General features: G+C 39.8%; 1 protein-coding gene across 1 annotated transcript in view; it reads right to left on the bottom strand.

Annotated features, from left to right (window-relative positions):
* Nucleotides 1-10,693: 10,693 nt before the first annotated feature.
* Nucleotides 10,694-23,335, bottom strand: part of LOC128377447 (NLR family CARD domain-containing protein 3-like) — a 36,457-nt gene continuing 23,815 nt past the window's right edge. The window contains exons 9-14 of the mRNA XM_053337399.1: nt 17,275-17,365; nt 16,702-16,875; nt 15,713-15,886; nt 15,091-15,264; nt 11,628-11,674; nt 10,694-11,396 (exon numbers count right to left, since the gene is read on the bottom strand). Coding sequence (XP_053193374.1) covers nt 10,816-11,396; nt 11,628-11,674; nt 15,091-15,264; nt 15,713-15,886; nt 16,702-16,875; nt 17,275-17,365 — 1,241 coding nt within the window. The 3' untranslated portion in view covers nt 10,694-10,815. The remainder of the gene's footprint in view (nt 11,397-11,627; nt 11,675-15,090; nt 15,265-15,712; nt 15,887-16,701; nt 16,876-17,274; nt 17,366-23,335) is intronic.

A 23,335-nucleotide genomic window follows, 5' to 3' on the forward strand; every position in this document is an offset into this window, starting at 1 on the left:
CCTCCCTCTGTGATGTAGAGCGGTGTGTAGATCTGATTCAGAAGGGTTGGGTTTCCTGCTTTAGCGATCCCCTCAAACAGACACTGGAACTTCTTCTGCAGGTTAGACTTCAGTTTACATTGACACTTTTCAGCAAGAGTTCCTGAATGAACAAACAAGAAATGAAATCAATCAGACAGTTGTTGATTTCAGAAAAGGCCGTCATGTCCAGGCCCTGCTGACCATCAATGGGGCCACTGTCAAACGAGTCAGCAGCACCAAGTTTCAGGGAGTGCACGTGGCAGACAATCTGAACTGGTCCATCAACACCACAGCTCTCACTAAGGAAGTCCAGCAGTGCCTCCACTTCCTGTGAACTCCCCTCCATCTATCATGACAATATTCTAGAGAGGAACCATCAAGAGCATCTTAACTCACTGCATCACTGTCTGGTACAGTAGTACAGGAACTGTACAGCTGCTGACCAAACAGTGAGAGCAGCTGGAAAGATCATAGATGTCTCTTTTCTCTACATAGAAGACATCTACACAGACTGGTGTGTCCGAAAGGCCACCAAGATAATAACTGACCCATCCAATACCTCTCACCACCTTGCCATCTGATGGAGGCTCCAGAGTATCCATACAAGCTCTACATCATTCTGCAATAGTTTTCCCCCAAAGCTATCAGAAATCTGAACACCCTCCATATGCACCTCAGATATACAATTAAGTAACAACTGTTCTTATTTATTACTGCTTCTATATTTATTAGTGCCATTTTTATATTCTCTTTTTTTATCCATCGTGTCTTATTGTCTGTTCTTTTATATTTATTGTCTGTTGCTGTTTTTATGTGTATTAGCTATGGGGACACACAATTAGTTGTACTGCTGTGCAACGACAATAAAGGCATTGGATTTAAATTAATTTAATTAACAGCAGAGTTTGAAATATAAACCTCTCCCATGTTGCCTCCATTTCCTCTCCATCATGTTAAATCTGTTAAAATCCTCTTACTGCTCTGCAGATGCTCAGCCAGCTCCTCCTGCTTCATTCTCCTCAGGAAGTGCACTGTGATCTTCAGAAATGCCTCTCTGCTGCTCCTCCTCTGCTCTTCCTCCTCACCGTCCAACACCTCCTCATCCTCACTCTGACTCTCTAAGCATTCTGGGTAATCTGGACTCAGAGCCTTCTGCATCTTCTTCAGCTCGTTCTTCACAAACCTGCTGATGTTCTCCTCCAGCAGCTGGAACACAATCAAATGTAAATGTAACTGGTAGAAGTCAACATCAGATGATCAGTGACAGACTGAAAAGCTGCTGGTCTACAGAGTGCAGCATGGAGACTGTTAGGACCAGAATGGTAGTTTAGTATTTAGTCTGTGGCTGTTGTAGTTAGCAGTAGTAGCTGTGCTTTACATTTATTTACACACCATAAATATGGAGTCCAGCTGTGTTTGATGCTGCTGGACAGACTGACCACTGAGAACCTCTGAGCTCTGCTGATGAACTCTGTGAAGAAAAGATGAAGTCTCAGAATAAATAATGACACTCAGTGTTAAATATGTTGTGTTCTATCACAGTGGATCCAGGTAAAACACTCAGCTGTTCTGACCTCTGATCATTTGTCTCTGTAAAGACTTTGTACCTCTGTTTAAAAACTGTTAAACACATAAAGTTTGTGGTTTCTAGAAAAGTGTTTGTAGGAGGAGTGTGTGTGTTTGTGTTTATGAGGACATTGTGTGTAAAAACAGTTTCAGTCAATCAAACTTCTTCTTATGAGAGTTGGATAATAACAGACAAACAATTTACAGTCTGACCTCTGATCAGCTGACTGATGTCCATGTTTGAAGGTAATAGGGTGACTCATAGACCGGTCACTCTTCATGGACACACAGCTGGGTTCAGGAGAATCTGGTCTCTGCTGATGGATCCTGATGGAAATAAAAACCCAGTCATAATTATTCTCATGCCTCTTCTGTGGTAAATACTCTAAATTCAACATCTGTTGTCATTCCTACAGCTCTCAACTGTATCCCATAGCCTTCATCAGATAAGGGATGTGTTCAGGTATGGTCATTAATTTCTATATTTTTTCATTGTCAAGAAATCTCGTGCAGAGCCACAACGAGCTGGTGAAGCTGAAAGCTGCATTGGGAAGTTGTGGCTCACTGACCTGTTTTAATAGTTTTTGAACAACATCAGAATAATAAGATATATGAGACTTTAATACACACAATACTCCACAGTATCCACTGGGAAGAGGTCAAAGGTCATTGACCTGCAGTCAATGGACAGTCAGAGAAAGATCAAAGAGGACATTCACATCTGACTTGATGATACCTGAGTAAGTCTCATTCACTGAGGAAGACCATGGGATACAACAGAAAGTTCTGGAATGAACTAAGTTAGTAAAACTGTTTAGAGTTTTTACTGCAGTTATGTATCACTGAAGTCAAGAATTAATTTCTACATCAATCAAACTTCTTCTTATGAGAGTTGGATAATAACAGACAAACATTTTACAGTCTGACCTCTGATCAGCTGACTGATGTCCATGTTTGAACTCAATAATTCGACCCTTAGACCAGTCACTCTTCATGGACACACAGCTGGGTTCAGGAGAATCTGGTCTCTGCTGATGGATCCTGATGGAAACAGAAGAGATAAAACAAGTGTAACTACAGTGTTGATCCTGAAGATTGTGTGTTTTGTTGGACGACAGCTACGACACATCAGGTGTTTCTACATAAACCTGCAGTAAGAAACTGATCCACACAGCTACAACAAACTGACATTGTTAGCTTGGCTAACTAGCTTAGAGAGCACAGATGCATCTCTGATCTTCCAGGACACAGTCTGCTCAAACATGATCTCCTGCTATGAGGCCTTTGACAGCAGGACAACATCAGGTCTCAGTGATGTTGGTGGAGACCAAGAAAAATCACACAGCTGGTCGTCACTGAACACAACCTGTAGTTCGCTGCCATCAATCAATCAATCTTTATTTGTATAGCAGCAAATCACAACAAAGTCTAATTTCTTGGACAATATTTTTGAACCATTTTGGGACGTCTGGATTAAGTTTTGCTGGGAAAATATAAATTAACCTTTGTTCAATTCAGGTTCTCAGAGTGTGTCTGATTAAAAGCTGTGAAGAAGTTGATGTTGGTATGTTTCCTCATAACATGAAGAAGCAAGAATACCAATGTGCTTGAGTATTAAGATACTATACAGCAGAAGAACAACTTCATATATGATGAGTTGAGCTTTGTTAAAACACAGTTTTGATCACAGAGACCAGGACGAGCCAGAACAGAAGTTTAATGTCTCAGTGTCAAACAGGAACAGTTGAGGATTTCCTCCTCAATATACTTCTTCCTCTAATTGACCCCTGTGAGACTCTGTAGTTTATACATCAAGGATAACTCTAGTTTATTACACGTTTGGTCTTATCTATGAGTTTGGTCTCATTTCTATCAGAACTAACAACACTGGGCTCATTAAATTAACTCTGAAATGTGGGACCACAGTGACATCAGTAAGAAGAAACAAAGATTTTACATTCTTACCTCTGATCAGCAGATTTATGTTCATGTTTGAACTTCTTAGGTTCAGGTAGGCTGAGTTCATCAGAGTCTGGTCTGTGCTGCTTCTCTGTCCTTCAACACAACACACACAGAGCTTTGAGTGTGAATAATGATGGTGGAGTGATGCGAGTGGAGAACAGTGATGGACAGTTAGAGATCCTCATCTCACCTCTGAGCTTTGGTCTGGCTGTCATGTTCCCCACACAGAGAGCTTTTAGAGGGAGGGACTCCCTCCTCTCTGTCCTCACTCTGATCCATAGCAGAGAAACACCTTCACACAAACACAACAACATGCTCATTCATTACAACCAGCTGCACATCACACACACACAGTAGTTCTTATTACTGTCAATAACATGTTACAAATATTCAGAGGCAATATGAACATTGGTGAAGCACTAAAAAGAGATTCATCTGAGAATTGTTTTACAGCCCAGTGTCAATATTATGTTTCCCAAAGTTTGAATTTGTACATCCAAAATGTATTTCCTACAATCCCAAAATCCAAAATCTTATATCTGTTTGTTTTTTGGTTTTTTTGTCATAATCTTAACATTTATTATTCAGCCTTCAATTTTTCTAGTTTTAGTTTTGGTCCCCAAAACACAATGATGTGTCCTCCAAAGCTGTTATTTATTAAAATCCTCAAAACTGTTTTAATATTTGTTTCTTTGTTATATCTTGAACCAATAAAAAAGGATGTTGGGATGTCAGTTAGCACCAAGAGAAAACGATGACCTGTGAGTTAAATGTTCACATTTATCTTTAAATATTTAAACTGTGGCAGAAGTTTAACAGTTAAACTCAAACATAGTTCACATGTTCTGTTAGTTTGGGCCCCTGAAGGCTGAGGGGCCCTAAGCAGCCTCTAAGGTCCCTTACAGCTGGCTCTGGTCCATCTAGAGACATGAACTGTGTTAAATGTGCTTCAGTTAAACAGAGTCAGTCTCAGTGTTGTAAGATGGAAGTTTGAACACAGTTAAAAAATGAACTTTAGTCAAGTTGATCAAAGCTGTTCAACCAGTTCTGACACGTCCTGCATTTTTCACTGATGATGAGATTACAATCAAACTGCTGTTGGTTTTACCTGTTAATCACTAACAGTCATACATGTAAATCTTTATAATATAAATATAGTTTAACCTCTTTACAATATCTGGAGAATATTTATACCAGCAAACATCAAACAGGTATTTAAAACAGCCAATCAGCATGAAGAAACATTTGAGCTGCAGTCAAACAGTGATACAACACAATGTGATCAAAGTGATGGTGTTCATCAGACATTTACAGATTTCTCTGGTAGGATTCTCACCTGCTGAACTCACTTCACGTCAACTTACAGACACTTTCCACCTTCATGTGTAGAGGAAACACTGGGAGAGAAGAAGCTGCTCATTCTCCCTCGTCAGTCCTGCTGTCTGTGAGCATTTGATCTGAGGACGCTGTCACACCCTCATAACTTCACAGTCCAAGTCTAAACAACATCAGAGTGATGTGCAAACCAGTCTAACCAGTCAGTGTCAGAGAAATCACACATCGCATGTAGTTCTGCTATCTGTCCACTAGATGGTGGTATTTGATCATTTATCATCTGAAGAGCCTGAACTCTTCTATGAGGCCTTTTACTGTTTCTGTGTATGATCTGAGGAAGTCGTCACATCCTTATAACTTCAGAGTCCATGTCTAACTAATTAATTGAAAGTAATCTTGCTGCATTAATGCAACATTTCTATAGTCTGAACTGAATTATGATTCTAAAATAGTAAGCAGACCGTTTACACTGTAGTAAACTACACGATAACCCACAATGCATTTCGTTCCTACCCGAGCTGAAATCATCAGGCTGAAGCTGATTTCATTTTAGCTCTAACTCTGTAAATAAACCACTTTATCCACATGTCTAACCTTTTTAGGAAGAAAGTAAAGTAGCCCTTTAGATCCACAATGTGACGCTAATTTGTCCAAATAACACCTGTTTAAAGTTTTGTTCCTGAGAAGTTGGAGCCGCTCATGTTAGCCGTAGTGAGTAACGCACTTCAGGTCATTTTCACAAAATAAAACACCTTTTATTATTAAGAAAACCATAATGATAGAATTGTTGCTTTTATTTTGAAAACAGGAAGCAAACATACCCTCGCTGTAGCTTCACCCTATTTCTCTTTGTGCATTTGGCATTTGACTGACTACAACTTTTTTATCATAACAGGGGATTTTAACATTCATGTAGACAATAACATGGACAGTAACGCCAAAGAACTCTCTGCTCTACTTGACACTTTTGGCCTCTTGCAACATGTGAAAGGGCCCACACACACTCGAGGCCACACTCTGGATCTGGTTATCTCTAAAGGTGTTGATATTTCTTCTGTTGATGTTAAGGACTTGGCTCTTTCTGATCATTTCTGTGTGTTCTTTGACTTACAGATCATTCCAAATGTTCAGTTAACCTCTGTGTCTGTTAGGAGAAGGTACATAAATGAGAATACCAGTGCAAAGTTTATGGAGGCTATAGCTATGTCACCAACTGTGAGTGCAGAGTCAGTTGATGAAGTCCTGGATAAATTTAACTGGAAAATCTCAAATGTCATGGATGCTGTTGCACCTATTAAAACTAAGACGACGTTGAGCAGAAAGAAAACACCATGGAGGAACACTATGATGATAAAGGCTTTAAAAACAGAATGCAGGAAAGCAGAGCGTAAGTGGAGAAAAACTAAACTTCAAATTCACCTTGACCTCTACAAACAAAGTCTTTGTAATTTTAAATATGAGTTACTCAAAGCTAGACAGCAACACTTTTCTGAAATGATTAATAAGAACATCAACAACACTCGTACTCTGTTTGCTACGGTTGATAAGCTTACAAACTCCCCTCAACAGATAGCTCCAGAACTCCTTTCCACAGAAAAATGCAATGAATTTGCTTGCTTTTTCAGTGAATAAATCCAGTCCATAAGGTTAAATATCAACACAAATCAACAAAACAATAAAATGATGCAATCCCTAAGACCTCCCAGGAATAACTCAACTGCAATGTCAGAATTTAAAATAGTTGACCAAAAAACCATAGAGGAAACAGTGCAGCATCTAAAACCATCAACATGCTGTTTTGACACAATGCCATCAGATTTCTTTAAAACTATTGTGAACTCTGTCCAAACTGATTTGCGACAAGTAATAAATAGCTCACTTAAATCAGGTGTGATTCCTAAACTCCTAAAAGTAGCTGCCATTAAGCCACTCTTAAAAAAGAGAACGCTGGAGGCTTCCATGTTAACCAACTACAGACCTATCTCAAATCTTCCTTTTATAGCCAAGATCGTTGAGAAAGTGGTTTTTAATCAACTCAGCAATTTCTTGAACTCCAGTGGACTTTTTGACAAATTTCAATCAGGCTCTGACCTGATCTGACCGAACCACAGTACAGAAACAGCTCTTATTAGAGTGTTAAATGACATAAGGTTGAACAATGACTCAGGCAAGGTGTCAGTTCTGGTCCTGTTGGATCTCAGTGCTGCATTTGACACTGTGGACCACAGTATACTGTTGAACAGGTTGGAAACTTGGGCAGGACTCAGCGGAACAGTCCTAGACTGGTTCAGGTCCTACTTGGAAGAGTGGAGTTATTTTGTGACCATTGGAAGTTATGAATCTGATCGAGTGGCTATGACATGTGGAGTTCCTCAGGGGTCAGTTCTTGGACCTCTTCTGTTCAGTCTATATATGCTGCCCTTGGGTCAAATTCTGCAGAACTGTAATGTAGACTATCACAGTTATGCAGATGACACACAGATATACCTAGCACTGTCCGCAGATGACTACAGTCCAATACAGTCATTGTGTCACTGTTTAGAGCAAGTAACTAATTGGATGAACCAAAATTTCCTTCAATTAAATCAGGACAAAACTGAGGTCATTGTTTTTGGCAATAAAGAGAAGAGGATTGCTGTCAGTAAACATCTCGAGTCACTCTCTCTAAAAACTACGGAAAAAGTCCGAAACCTTGGCGTGCTGATAGACACAGATCTGACTTTCAGCAGTCACATCAAATCAGTCACCAAAACAGCCTTCTATCAGCTTAAGAACATATCCAGAGTGAAGGGTTTTATGTCTCAAACAGACCAGGAGAAGTTGATTCATGCTTTCATCTCAAGTAGACTCGACTACTGTAACGGTTTTCTGACTGGACTCCCACAAAAAAGCATTAAACAGCTGCAGCTCATTCAGAACGCTGCAGCTCGAGTTTTAACCAGAACAAAGAGATCAGAGCACATTACTCCAGTTCTCAAGTCTTTACACTGGCTCCCAGACAGTTCTAAAGTCTTTACACTGGCTCCCAGTCAGCTCTAAAGTCTTTACACTGGCTCCCAGTCAGTTCTAAAGTCTTTACACTGGCTCCCAGTCAGCTATAGAATAGATTTTAAAGTTCTGCTACTGGTCTACAAATCACTGAATGGTTTAGGTCCAGAATACATGAATGACATGTTAGTAGAATATAAACCCAGTGGAGCTCTGAGATCTACTGACTCAGGTCAGATAGTTGAGCCCAGAGTTCAAACTAAACATGGTGAAGCAGCTTTTAGCTGTTATGCTGCACACAACTGGAACAAACTACCAGCAGAACTGAAATCAGCCCCAACAGTGAACACTTTTAAATCCAGGTTAAAAACATTTCTCTTCTCCTGAGCTTATGATTGAGCTCTTTTAAAGCACTTTACATTTTAATCTTTCATTTGCACTCTATGTCCTTTTAATGATTTTAAAGCTAATTTATTATGTTATGCTGCAATCATTTTATTTATGTCTTTCTATTTTTCTGTACTTTGTTTTTATTATGTGGGGGTGGGGGTGGGGGTTAATTGTATGTTTTAAGTTTCTCAAATTACATGTTTTTCTGTTTTATGTAAAGCACATTGAATTGCCATTGTGTATGAAATGCGCTATATAAATAAAACTGCCTTGCCTTGCCTTGATCTCATAACTACAGAGTTAATTGTTCTGGCTCAGAGTGGCAGCAACACAGATGATTACAGACAAACAACATAAAACACATAAATATACAGTATGTCTCATAATCACAATAATAGAGTGAAAACACTGCAGTACAGTCATATCAAATATTACATCCTGAAGAAAACAACCAGCAGCTGTCTGGAGAAACATGAGGGGAAGAAAATCATCATATAACACTGCCTGTACAATAAACACTGATTATAATAAATATAATATAATATAATGAATATAATATAATGAATGGAAAGGAAGGTAGGTGGGAGGGAGGAAAGAAGGACAGAAGAAAGGAAGAAAGGAAGGAGGGAGGAGGAAGGACAGAAGGTAGGAAGGAAGGAACGAAATAAGGATGGAAGGAAGGAAGGAGGGAGGGTAGGATGGAAGGTGGGGGGGGGGGGCTGAGCTCATCAGTGCCTGCTGTGCTTCGTGTCAGGATTCTCTGGCCTCAGCTCTGAAGTCCAACCCCTCCCATCTGAGACAGCTGTATTAAATTATATTATATTATATTATATTAATTGGGGGGGCGCTCAGTCCAAACATCTAATAACTGCTTCACTCGTCTTTTTAAAACATTCTCAGAACTTGGACTCACCTGCCGTCAGCTGCTGCGCGTGCACGGACTCTCGGATGTAGCTCCGGTTTCCGGTCTCGCGCTGCCGCTCCGCGCGGATCACTTTAATGTAAAACATAAAGTAAAGTTTAAAAGACAAAGTGATGAAAGCGTCTGCTGCTGTCTGCTGCTGCTCAGGTGTGTCTCACCTGCTCACACACAGGAAGAGAAACCCGACGCCCCGCCCACAGGCGCGCTGAGTGACGTCACCCACACTTTAAATAGTAAACATGACGTCATGGATGATGTTTATTGTGTCTCTTATAGTTTCATAATGTGAGTGATGATTCAGTAATATGAACTCTTTCACTTCTGCTGTAACCATGAATTCATTGAACTTGTGAAAAGTCACAGAAGTAAAGATGAAAAGAAGAATCAGCCTTCACTGATGTTAGATGGACCTGAACTAACAGATCAAAAGTTTAACAAGAAGAATATTACACAAACTATTCAAAGAAAGAATAAAACACAAGTTTTTCTACAGCTCACAGATGATTTTAATTTGAAGCCACAGAAGCCTTATTGTTGCTTTGTGGCTTTTTATTAAGTGTTTATTGTCTTTGTCCTGCTAGCTTCTTATTGCTAATCTGCAGATAGATAGATAGATAGATAGATAGATAGATAGATTTTTTTATAGATAAATTCAGACTGAACTCAGCGGCAGCAAGACATCATGGACGTTACGCCCAGTTCATTGAATGAGAGAAGACATATGCACTGGTTGCAGCTTATATACAAATGTATTGACCTTAATTATCCACCTTATCTACAGCAGTTTCTTATACCATCAATTTACCATATCAGACATTCTGCCCATCTCTATCTTTCTGTTCCCAATGTTAATAAATCTTTCAGCAGATTGGAATAACCTACCGGCTAATATCAGATCCTTCATTTGTTATCTTTAAGCGTGCTCTGTCTTCTGCTCTGGTTTTCATTGAAGCTGCATGAACTTTCTGATTTGGTGAAGTGATTGTTTTCATTATCTGTTGTCTCAGTTTCAGTTTTTTTCATTGTGGCCTTTTTTATTTTTTAATGGTTGTTTTGTTCTGATGTCGTCATGATGTTACTGTGGTCTGTCCTTTTTTCTATCTTCTGTCTCTTCTTTATTTATTTATTTGCTTGTATGTTTAATCAATGTCTGTTTATATGTCTGGACCCCCTGGAAATCGAGATGATGCATCTCAAGGGGTTTATCCAAATAAATACATTTCAATATATTATCGGCTATACTGACTAAATATATCTGAATGCTGATTATTTATTTTCATTTACCTCATTTATTTTAATGTAATTACTTTAATATTTGCTCTCATGTTGTTCATTTCCTCATATTATTACATATTTAACTGATATTAATGTTTACCTGTATGTTTGTATATTCTGCTGTTGTTCAATAAAGTAAAAACAGAGAGCTGAGATGTACGGAGTCCTGCTGGTGTCAAAAACAAACAGAAAACCAAAAGCTTCAAGTTCAAACTGCTTTTTATTTTAATAATCAGATCAATGTTACAGAAGCTCGTTGTGTTTGCTTCTGCTTGAATTTTAACCAGCAATGAAAATAATGTTACTCAAACTTCTCAAAGTTATTTATTTACATCTTCACACACAGGAAGAGACTCTCACTCAGACAGAGGACACACAGACACTGAGGAACCAGGCTGACATGACCCAAACCCAAACCCAGCATACAGAGGTTCAGTGAATGTGGTGTTGAAGGTGTGGAGGTGGATCAGTGTGTCAGAGGAGACTCTGTAGAAGGACAGAGTGCCAGCAGGACAGTCCACATACACTGCTACTCTGTCAGAGACAGAGGAGGAGGAGGAGGAGGAGGAGGAGGAGGAGGAGGAGGAGGAGGAGATGGGTGTTACTATCTTATTGTGATAGACATAGTAACGACCATCATCAGAGCAGGTCAGTCTCCAGGACTGATCATTCCCTCCAAATAAACAGTCTACACTGCCTCCTTTCCTGCTGATTCTTCTGTAACTCACTGATATATAAACACTTCCTCTCCACTCGACCTCCCAGTAACAGCGACCAGTCAGACCATTACTACACAGCAGCTGAGCCCAGTAGTCAAATCTGTCTGGATGATCAGGATATGACTGAACCTCCTCCACACGTGTCACCTTCCTGTTGTTATCAGACAGTTTGAGGTTTCTGTGTACTGTGTTTGTGTCCAGTGTGAGTTCACAGAAATCTGATGAAGAGAAGAAGAAACAACACAGCAGCAGTTTATCATCTGACACACCTGATGGATTTATTCTCTGTTTAACTTCTGATCTGTTGTTCATTTCTATAAAGTTTCATGATGACACATTTTGTCAGTAATGTTTTAATGAATAAATACCACAAAGACCAACTTTGTATTTAAAGAGAAACTGACTGTGTGCTGTTTAGTTGTCATGAATCAAATTCAATCCACACTTACACTTCTTCAGACCAGGTTTTAACCTGTGCTCTCCACCATGGTCCACCCTGGAGGAAGAAACACAGTCAGAATGATTTTCTATCCAACATGAGTCCTAACTGCTGTTCAACATGAAGCAGTGTTCCTCAGTTTGTCAGAGTGACACAGAAACAGGCTGAAACTCATCTGTCTCAACTGTCTGCTGGATTCTTTCACTGAAGTCTGAGAGGAAAAGACCTGAAGAAGAAGATGTGATGAACAAATATGTCCTCCCACATGATAAATCACTAGATTAAATATTGATCTCTGCATGTTGTCCTGAGGATAGAGCCAGTCATCACTTCAATATCAAAAGGAGACAAAAGGAGCATTTTTGAAGTGATCAGAGAATAAATGCAGCTATAAGACAGCAAAACATTTGACTGTAATTATTCCATGTGTTCATTCATTTGGTTTGAATATATAATAATAATAATAGTTGAAAGACACAATAAGAAGAAACAACCACAAGTTAGAAAGTTCTAAATAAAGTTCATGATACAAGTGAACTTCTTTATAATAAACAGTAAATACATCAATAATAAAATAACAGATGGACTCTGATGAGTTCAGGGACATCAGGAGATCATGAACGTTTATATTATATCATATTATATTATATTACATTATATGTATTTAACAAACATTCCTGCTGTGTATCTACTGTGTGCTGCTCAGAAACATATGAAACATTACTACTGGCAGAATGTTATTTATTCACTATTTGTATCTGAAGGTTATTTATTGATATTCTGATTGTGAATTAATTATTTAATAACTCTGAATATGACCAGAGTGTTTTTAAATACTGATTTGTTTTATTAGGTTGAATGTTTGAGGAATAATTGATATGATGTAACTCAATAAACTAAGTAAACTCATATCAAACCAGACGCTCACATGGAAATGATGACACATTATGTCAAATATAAATATTTTTAAAATGTGACAGACAAACTCTTCCTTATGTTCATTTGATCCATAACAACATATAATATCCATCCATAATAACAGTTAATGGAGGAAATAACATGAAAAGAAAAATGTGTCTGATAAATGAAGAAAGTTGTTTCTGTTTCTTTTGTTGATCAGACGGATAATTAACAGATTTTTAACTAGATGATGAATCAGAAAACTAAATATAACAGAGAGACACACTGGACTTTATTCTGTCATCTGTCTCCACTTCAAACTTGAAGCAACATTAGCAGCTGATTATTGTTATTGAGATGCTCTTTTATGGCCAAGCCAGGTAAATAAAGATATGTCTGTGTGTATGAACCATTCAAACCTTCCTACCATTCAATAACAGATAAATATAACATTCATTTCATCTAGTAGGAATAATGACTTCACTCATTCAACACTAACTTTAAAAAAGCATTATCCTTTAAACTTTATTATATTATATAGACTATAATATATAATCTAATGATATTTAGTCCACTAAAACTAAAACAATGTACATGACTCAATTATGACTAAAACTACATTTACTGTTAAAATGAACCCTTAAATGTGACCTGAGAGTGTCCACCTGTGTGTTCATACCTGAGATTGATGGTTTAACTGAGTTTTACTCGAATGTATCGATAAGGAAGAAATGTCAACAACGATGAAACAAGGAATAATTAGCTTGAGAGTTGAAGAGTTAATATCATTTCAGGTTTTAAACAGCAACATACAAGATATTTCTATTTTTAAAGAGATGACACCATCACCTAAAAAAGAAGGATTTGAATTATTACATTTTATTGACTTAAACAATACTTTCAAAATAAAGTGGATTAAGCACCAAACTCCATCTGGTATTTTATTCCACATAATATTAGAGCTTGTTATGTCTATGTTGTGGTAGTCAAACTAGCCTGTGCTCCTTAAACATTATATAAGGACACTTCTCACATGTTCACTAATTGAAACTAATTACAGTAGAAATTTAAAGTGTTAGATGATTCATGATTCAAGTTTTAAATGTGATTTTCAGTTTTTTAACTTCTCAATGATCCTGAGCTATTTTTCTGAGGGTTTGCTGAAGTAGCACCTTGCCAATGGTCCTGAATGTGAACCTGTAAGCGCTCTGGGGGGGTGCATGTGTTCCTTTTAGTATGATAAGTAGAGAGCAGAATACTATCACTGCTAGTCAACATAGACTGGGACTGAGACAACCTTCATTCAAACCACATTGAAAGTGAACATGGCTAAAAAGTTTTGTAAATACAATTTTTCCAGTATTTTTATCAATAACTGCTTATTAATAAATTATGATTGATGTGTGATTATTACTGATGATATATACTGTTATGGGGCTACGTCAGCAATCAACCCTGCAAATGAATGCTTAAATGTTCTGTATATCTGTTCAGACAAAGTGACAAATACAGAAATCCTGCTCCCAACATTTCCCTAAAAACTTACTAAAATGTATAAATTTGAAAACTCTTTCATTTCTACATCAGATGTCTCCTAAAACAATATCTGAGAGGTCAAAAAATGTTTTCCTCATTTTTTTCTATATCTGGGTCTTACAGGGTTAAAATGTACGGCGGCCTTTTTCTCATTTTTAGTTTTGCTATTTAATGAAGCAAAATCATTTATTAGATTACTCGATTAATCAATGAAATAATTGATAGAATAATCGATTACAAAGATAATGGATAGCTGCAGCCCTAGTCCGTACCTGAGACCTGTCTGTCCATACCATCAACATAAAGTTATTAACTAACGTTTAAATAATCGATTCTTGACTTTTGTGAATTGATGCAGAGTCGACTATGTCCACATCGTGATGCATCGTATAATGGATATATTTCCCCTCGCCTAATATTAGTTAATCCAGTTATTAAACATGTTGATCACAGCTTTGGACAGAGGACACACAGAGACCACTGTGGACATTTAATGTGGGTTTAATGGTTTGAGTTTGTGAATGCTGCGTCACTTGGTCGTGTTAAATATTGCTGCCACAAGGAATTGTGGGACAGTATTATCTCCTCTCCTTTCATAAAGGATGGTCAGGTGTACTCTGTGCTAAAGGAGGTTAGAAAGGAAGCACTGAATCATTGTTCCTTAGCATTTAGAGAATTCAACCAGCTCTTGTCATAGATGCCATTTAGACACTTCTGGGTCATTTCACTCAGTTAGGAAGCTTCCTAAACAAAAAACACTATTCAGCCTCACCCTTAGTTTTCTACTTCACACCCACACACAGCTCTCCTCACACACATGTGGCTACAGTCTGCCTCCCCCAAATTGATCTCTGATTGGTTTAGATTACATCACTCATAACATACTGGACATACCCAACAAACAGGACAGAAACCCACAAGAAAACAAAGGATCATGGTAAATGTAGTCTTTGAATTCTTTTATCTGTAGTTTACAGAAAACACACTTCCTTTCATTTTTGTACATTTATCTATATTTTAAAGTTCTCTACACCTACCTGAGAGTGTCCAGTCTCCAGTGTGGATCCTTCAGTCCAGCAGACAGTAACTTCTCTCCTGAGTCTCCTGGATGATTGTAGCTCAGGTCCAGCTCTCTCAGATGGGAGGGGTTGTAGCGTAGAGATGAGGCCAGAGAAGCACAGCCTTCCTCTGTGATCAGACATCCTGACAGACTGGAAATATAAAAAGGTTGATAACACAATGTTTTTAATCACATATGTACCAGAATCCTACAGATATGCAGTATGATTAACATTTATATTTATTGTCATTGTTCAGTACAACAGGATTATAGCTGCTCTATTCTGACCTGAGAGTTTCCAGTCCACAGTGTGAACTCTCCAGTCCAGCAGAAAGCTGCTTCACTCCTGAATCCTGCAGGTTGTTGTTACTCAGGTCCAGATCTCTCAGATGGGAGGGGTTGCAGCTCAGAGCTGAGGCCAGAGAAGCACAGCCTTCCTCTGTGATCAGACATCCTGACAGACTGAAAATATAAAAAGGTTGATAACACAATGTTTTTAATCACATATGTACCAGAATCCTACAGATATGCAGAATAATTAACATTTATATTTCTTGTCATTGTTCAGTACAACAGGATTATAGCTGCTCTATTCTGACCTGAGAGTTTCCAGTCCACAGTGTGAACTCTCCAGTCCAGCAGAAAGCTGCTTCACTCCTGAATCCTGCAGGTTGTTGTTACTCAGGTCCAGATCTCTCAGATGGGAGGGGTTGCAGCTCAGAGCTGAGGCCAGAGAAGCACAGCCTTCCTCTGTGATCAGACATCCTGACAGACTGGAAATATAAAAAGGTTGATAACACAATGTTTTAATCATATAAGTACCAGAATCCTACAGCTGTGAAGAACAATTTACATTAATCTGAATGTAAAACTGAATGAAAATGATCAACTGTATAAAAAGTCTCAGAATCAGATTTATTGTCATTGTTCAAGACAAAGAAATTATAGATGCTCGATTCTGACCTGAGAGTTTCCAGTGTACAGTGTGGACTATTCAGTACAGCAGAAAGCTGATTCACTCCCAAATCCTGAAGGTTGTTGTTACTCAGGTCCAGATCTCTCAGATGGGAGGGGTTGCAGCTCAGAGATGAGGCCAGAGAAGCACAGCCTTCCTTTGTGATCAGACATCCTGACAGACTGGAAACATAAAAAGTTTGATAACACAATGTTTTTAATCACATATTTACCAGAATCCTACAGATGTGCAGAATAATTAACATTAATATTCATTGTCATTGTTCAGTACATCAGGATTATAGCTGCTCTATTCTGACCTGAGAGTTTCCAGTTCACAGTTTGTACTCTCCAGTCCAGCAGAAAGCTGCTTCACTCCTGAATCCCACAGGTTGTTGTTACTCAGGTCCAGATCTCTCAGATGGGAGGGGTTGCAGCTCAGAGATGAGGCCAGAGAAGCACAGCCTTCCTTTGTGATCAGACATCCTGACAGACTGGAAACATAAAAAGTGTGATAACACAATGTTTTTAATCATATATTTATCAGAATCCTACAGATGATGTACAGAATGATTAACATTAATATTTATTGTCATTGATCAGTTCAACCGAATTATAGCTGCTCTATTCTGACCTGAGAGTTTCCAGTCCACAGTGTGGACTCTCCAGTCCAGCAGAAAGCTGCTTCACTCCTGAATCCTGCAGGTTGTTGTTACTCAGGTCCAGATCTCTCACATGGGAGGAGTTGCAGCTCAGAGCTGTGGCCAGAGAAGCACAGCCTTCCTCTGCGATCAGACATCCTGACAGACTGGAAACATAAAAAGGTTGATAACACAATGTTTTTAATCATATATTTACCAGAATCCTACAGATGATGTACAGAATGATTAACATTAATATTTATTGTCATTGTTCAGTACAACAGGATTATAGCTGCTATGTCCTGACCTGAGAGTCTCCAGTGTACAGTGTGGACTCTCCAGTCCAGCAGAAAGCTGCTTCACTCCTGAATCCTGCAGGTTGTTGTTACTCAGGTCCAAATCTCTCAGACTAGAGGACTGGGAGCTGAGAACTGAGGACAGAGCTGCACAGCTTCTCCCTGAGAGGTTACAGCCACTCAGCCTGAAGAAAGGATTAGTAACAAACACAAAATGTTTTATTCGACATATTTGATATTGTTCAAATATCCAGTGTTTAATCCACTTACAGAGCTTTATGAGAAGCTTTGACCACTGGCAGCAGCCTCAGAAGAGCCTCCTCTGAAGCAGAGTATTTCTTCAGGTCAAACACATCCAGATCTTTTTCTGATGACAGTAAGATGAAGACCAGAGCTGACCACTGAGCAGGAGACAGTTTATCTGTGGAGAGACTTCCTGATCTCAGGAACTGTTGGATCTCCTCCATGAGAGAACGATCATTCAGTTCATTCAGACAGTGGAACAGATTGATGCTTCTCTCTGCAGACACATTCTCACTGATCTTCTTCTTGATGTACTCGACTGTTTTCTGATTGGTCTGTGAGCTACTTCCTGTCTGTGTCATCAGACCTCGTAGGAGAGTCTGATTGGTCTGCAGTGAAAGACCCAGGAGGAAGCGGAGGAACAAGTCCAGGTGTCCATTTGGACTCTTTAGGGCCTCGTCCACCGCACTCTGGTAGAAACGTGTTGATTTGCCTTTGAACACTTCAGGCCACCAGGATGTTGTTTGTTTTTCTTCCAGCAGATTGACTCCAGACTTGATGAATGTCAGATGGACATGAATAGCAGCCAGAAACTCCTGAACACTCAGATGGACGAAGCAGAACACCTTGTCCTGGTACAGCCCTCTCTCCTCTTTAAAGACCTGTGTGAACACTCCTGAGTACACTGAGGCTGCTCTGATATCGATGCCACACTCTGTCAGGTCTGATTCATAGAAGATCAGGTTGCCTTTCTGCAGCTGCTCAAAAGCCAGTTTTGCCAGATACTTCATCATCTTCCTGCTCTCTGGACTCCAGTGTGGATCTGTCTCAGCTCCGCCATCATACTTGACATTCTTCAGTTTGGACTGAACCACCAGGAAGTGGATGTACATCTCAGTCAGGGTCTTGGGCAGCTCTCCTCCCTCTCTGCTTTTAAAAACATGCTCCAGAACTGTAGCAGTGATCCAGCAGAAGACTGGGATGTGGCACATGATGTGGAGGCTTCGTGATGTCTTGATGTGGGAGATGATGGTTCTGGCCTGCTCCTCATCTCTGAATCTCTTCCTGAAGTACTCCTCCTTCTGTGGGTCAGTGAACCCTCTGACCTCTGTCACCATGCCGAAGTACTCCGGAGGGATCTGATTGGCTGCTGCAGGTCGTGTGGTTATCCAGAGGCGAGCAGAGGGAAGCAGTTTCCCCCTGATGAGGTTTGTCAGAAGCACATCCACTGAGGTGGACTCTGTAACATCAGTCAGGATCTCAGTGTTGTGGAAGTCCAGAGGAAGTCGACACTCATCCAGACCGTCAAAGATGAACACAACCTGGAAATCTTCAAACCTGCAGATTCCTGCTTCTTTGGTTTCAGTAAAGAAGTGATGAACAAGTTCCACCAAGCTGTACTTTTTCTCTTTCAGCCCATTCAACTCTCTGAAAGTGAATGGAAATGTGAAGTGTATGTCCTGGTTGGCTTTGTCTTCAGCCCAGTCCAGAGTGAACTTCTGTGTTAAGACTGTTTTCCCAATGCCAGCCACTCCCTTTGTCATCACTGTTCTGATTGGTTCATCTCTTCCAGGTGAGGCTTTAAAGATGTCTTCTTGTCTGATTGTTGTTTCTGGTCTGTCTAGTCTCCTGGATGCTGTTTCAATCTGTCTGACCTCATGTTCATCATTGACCTCTGCAGTCCCTCCCTCTGTGATGTAGAGCGGTGTGTAGATCTGATTCAGAAGGGTTGGGTTTCCTGCTTTAGCGATCCCCTCAAACAGACACTGGAACTTCTTCTGCAGGTTAGACTTGAGTTTACGTCGACACTCTACAGCACGAGCTCCTCAATGAACAAACAACAAATGAAATCAATCAGATGATTCTACAGTAAATTGGTAGAATGTAAACATTAAACTGCAGATGTTTATATTTTCCTCCACTATGAAATCTATTCAGCTCATCAGTTGTAGACAAACAGTTTCTGACTGTTTTCAGCTCAGAATAATTCATAGATCTGATGCAGATGTGTGCATCATATTAACAGCAGAGTTTGAAATATAAACCTCTCCCATGTTGCCTCCATTTCCTCTCCATCATGTTAAATCTGTTAAAATCCTCTTACTGCTCTGCAGACGCTCAGCCAGCTGCTCCTGCTTCATTCTCCTCAGGAAGTGCACTGTGATCTTCAGAAATGCCTCTCTGCTGCTCCTCCTCTGCCCTTCCTCATCACCGTCCAACACCTCCTCATCCTCACTCTGAGTCTCTAAGCATTGTGGGTAATCTGGACTCAGAGCCTTCTGCATCGTCTTCAGCTCGTTCTTCACAAACCTGCTGATGTTCTCCTCCAGCAGCTGGAACACAATCAAATGTAAATGTAACTGGTAGAAGTCAACATCAGATGATCAGTGACAGACTGAAAAGCTGCTGGTCTACAGAGTGCAGCATGGAGACTGTTAGGACCAGAATGGTAGTTTAGTATTTAGTCTGTGGCTGTTGTAGTTAGCAGTAGTAGCTGTGCTTTACATTTACACACCATAAATATGGAGTCCAGCTGTGTTTGATGCTGCTGGACAGACTGACCACTGATAACCTCTGAGCTCTGCTGATGAACTCTGTGAAGAAAAGATGAAGTCTCAGAATAAATAATGACACTCAGTGTTAAAGGTGTTGTGTTCTATCACAGTGGATCCAGGTAAAACACTCACAGGCTGTTCTGTCTGACCTCTGATCATTTGTCTCTGTAAAGACTTTGTACCTCTGTTTAAAAACTGTTATACACATAAAGTTTGTGTAAAAACAGTTTCAGTCAATCAAACTTCTTCTTATGAGAGTTGGATAATAAGAGACAAACATTTTACAGTCTGACCTCTGATCAGCTGACTGATGTCCATGTTTGAAGTCAATAATTTGACCCATAGACCAGTCACTCTTCATGGACACACAGCTGGGTTCAGGAGGATCTGGTCTCTGCTGATGGATCCTGATGGAAACAGAGAAGAGATAAAACAAGTGTAACTACAGTGTTGATCCTGAAGATTGTGTGTTTTGTTGGACGACAGCTACGACACATCAGGTGTTTCTACATAAACCTGCAGTAAGAAACTGATCCACACAGCTACAACAAACTGACATTGTTAGCTTGGCTAACTAGCTTAGAGAGCACAGATGCATCTCTGATCTTCCAGGACACAGTCTGCTCAAACATGATCTCCTGCTATGAGTTTGGTCTCATTTCTATCAGAACTAACAACACTGGGCTCATTAAATTAACTCTGAAATGTGGGACCACAGTGACATCAGTAAGAAGAAACCTGCAGTCAGACAATCAGTCAGAACGATCATATCAACCTTAAAACATACTGAGATCTGATGATGTGGTGCTGTACTTCATGTTTTTAACACTACAGAGAAAGAATGACAAGTGGTTCATGACTTCATGACAAAGACTTCAACATTTTTTTTACATTCTTACCTCTGATCAGCAGATTTATCTTCATCACTGAACTTCTTAGGTCCAGCTTCAGGTTTAGGTCCAAGTTCAGGTAGGCTGAGTTCATCAGAGTCTGGTCTGTGCTGCTTCTCTGTCCTTCAACACAACACACACAGAGCTTTGAGTGTGAATAATGATGGTGGAGTGATGTGAGTGGAGAACAGTGATGGACAGTTAGAGATCCTCATCTCACCTCTGAGCTTTGGTCTGGCTGTCATGTTCCCCACACAGAGAGCTTTTAGAGGGAGGGACTCCCTCCTCTCTGTCCTCACTCTGATCCATAGCAGAGAAACACCTTCACACAAACACAACAACATGCTCATTCATTACAACCAGCTGCACATCACACACACACTGCTGTCTATCACACTGTCATTCTTTATTCTACCACCAGATGGCCCCACAGTTAGTCATTCCTGTAAGATTTCCACTGTGGATACATGTTGAAGAAACTGCATTAACTAGATTCCTTTTCATACAGTTGTATTTTTGTCCACTACAGAGCTCATATGCAGCAAGTTATAGTTCACTTGTGTTTAAAAACTGATGACATGCATCTATTTTCATCCAGCTGTGTGTCAGAAAGAAGAAAATACTCACCAGGTGAATTCAGATCCACATGTGGTCACAGAGTGGTTCTACCTTCACCTGTAGAGGAAACACAGAGAGAAGCTGCAGCTGATTCTCCTTCATCAGTCCTTCATCATCAATCTGAGGACGCTGTCACACTCTCATAACTTCACAGTCAAAGTCCAAAAGCATCAAGATGATATTAAAGCAGTGAAGCTTGCAGCAGAGTTCAGCTCCAAACACACAGGAGGAACCTGCCAAGACTCTCTGTGAGGACATGAACCAATCTGATTTCTGAGCTGTATGCCTGATGAAATTATGATAAGGTTATGTTTCATAATAATTAACTTATTTATTATTTGAATGTGGAGTCAATTGGGGCTCCATAAAAGAAAGCAGTCCTGACTCTACATGTTACACTCAGAGATATGACGGCTTCAAACAATCATTTACTGAATACACATAAAGACTCTGATGCTATAAAACTAAATATTACTGGAGATCAAAGTTATCAGTTATCTTTATATCATGTTTGTAGCCTTTAGTCAGTGTTGGACAATAAGGATGTTATTTCAGAAGGTTATATGGTTGAATGATCAGAACTTTGAACCTTGATATTAAACATGTGTAAACATGATGTTGATATAAAATGTGTGAAACTAAACAGTAAATGCAGAGCTACAGTAGAAACATGTTGCTGCTGCTGCAGCTCTCAGCTGCTTCAATAACTGAATATCATCAATGAAAAGATGATTTCACTATTTCTGAGACTAAAACATTGTCAGAGATCTCTGACTGTAACATATTTATGACTTTTTATTACAGTTCATCAGTAAGCAGGCTGCATTGTGCTGGACTGTGGACAGTGAATGTCCCTCACTGACTGAGTGACACTGCTGATTCAAATGTGATGAAGGAGGAGACTCCATACTGTCACCTAACTTCTCTAACAAGGACAAGAAAAGCTTTTAGAAAAACAAACACTTTGAGTTGATTTCATGTCAAATGTGTCAGAACATAATCACATCAGTCTGTACAGAACAGTCAGTGTTGTGTTGAAAGCTCATCAAACTGTTTATTGATCTGAGTCTGATCTATTGATGCACACACTTCATCTTCATATTCATGTGTGTAGCTTTGATTATCAGCAATAAGTAATAATCACTGAAGATAATGATCAGAAATCAATCAAATGATTAGATGAATGAATAATAATTGAGCAGCACCCTGAGGTCAGGGACCAATAACCAAACAGTCTCAGTTGGAGAGCCTTGGTAGGTGAATGGTTACAGTGCGTCCAAGCAAGGGACCTTTGATGCAGGTCATTCCCCTCTCTCCCTGTTTCCTGTCAGGCTCTATGTACGACATGTACTATTAAATAAAGGCCACAAATACCCAAAAATACATCTTTAACACATATATCATAATTATAATAATGTCACCATCTGAGATATTAACATTAACACATGAACACTGAAGGTTTGAATTCCATCACTGAAACCAAAGATGGAGGGAGGGAGGAGGAAAGGAGGAAGGAAAGGAGGGAAGGAAGGAGGGAAGGAAGAAGGAAAGAAAGGAGGAAAGAAAGGAGGGAGGAAAGGAGGAAGGAGGGAGGAAAGGAGGAAGGAAGGAGGGAAGGAAGGAAAGGAGAGAGGAGGGAGGAAAGGAGGAAGGAAGGAGAGAAGGAAAGGAGGGAAGAGGGAGAAAGGAAGGAGGAAGGAAGAAGGAAGGAGGAAAGAAAGAGAGAAGGAGGGAAGGAAGGAAACGAGGGAGGAAGGAGGGAAGGAATGAGGGAAGGAAGGAGGGAGGAAGGAGGGAGTAAGGAGGGAAGGAGGAAAGAAAGAGAGAAGGAGGGAAGGAAGGAAAGGAGGGAGTAAGGATTGAAGGAAGAAGGAAGGAAAGGGGGCAAGGAGAAGGAAGGAAAGGAGGGAAGGAGAAGGAAGTAAAGGAGGCAGTAAGGAGGGAAGGAAGAAGGAAGGAAAGGAGGGAGGAAGGAGGGAGGAAGGAAGAAGGAAGGAGAGAGGAAGGAAAAGAAGGAAGGAAGGA

The sequence above is a fragment of the Scomber japonicus genome, chromosome 17, assembly GCF_027409825.1.
Source record: "Scomber japonicus isolate fScoJap1 chromosome 17, fScoJap1.pri, whole genome shotgun sequence".
In the NCBI taxonomy this organism is placed as follows: domain Eukaryota; kingdom Metazoa; phylum Chordata; class Actinopteri; order Scombriformes; family Scombridae; genus Scomber; species Scomber japonicus.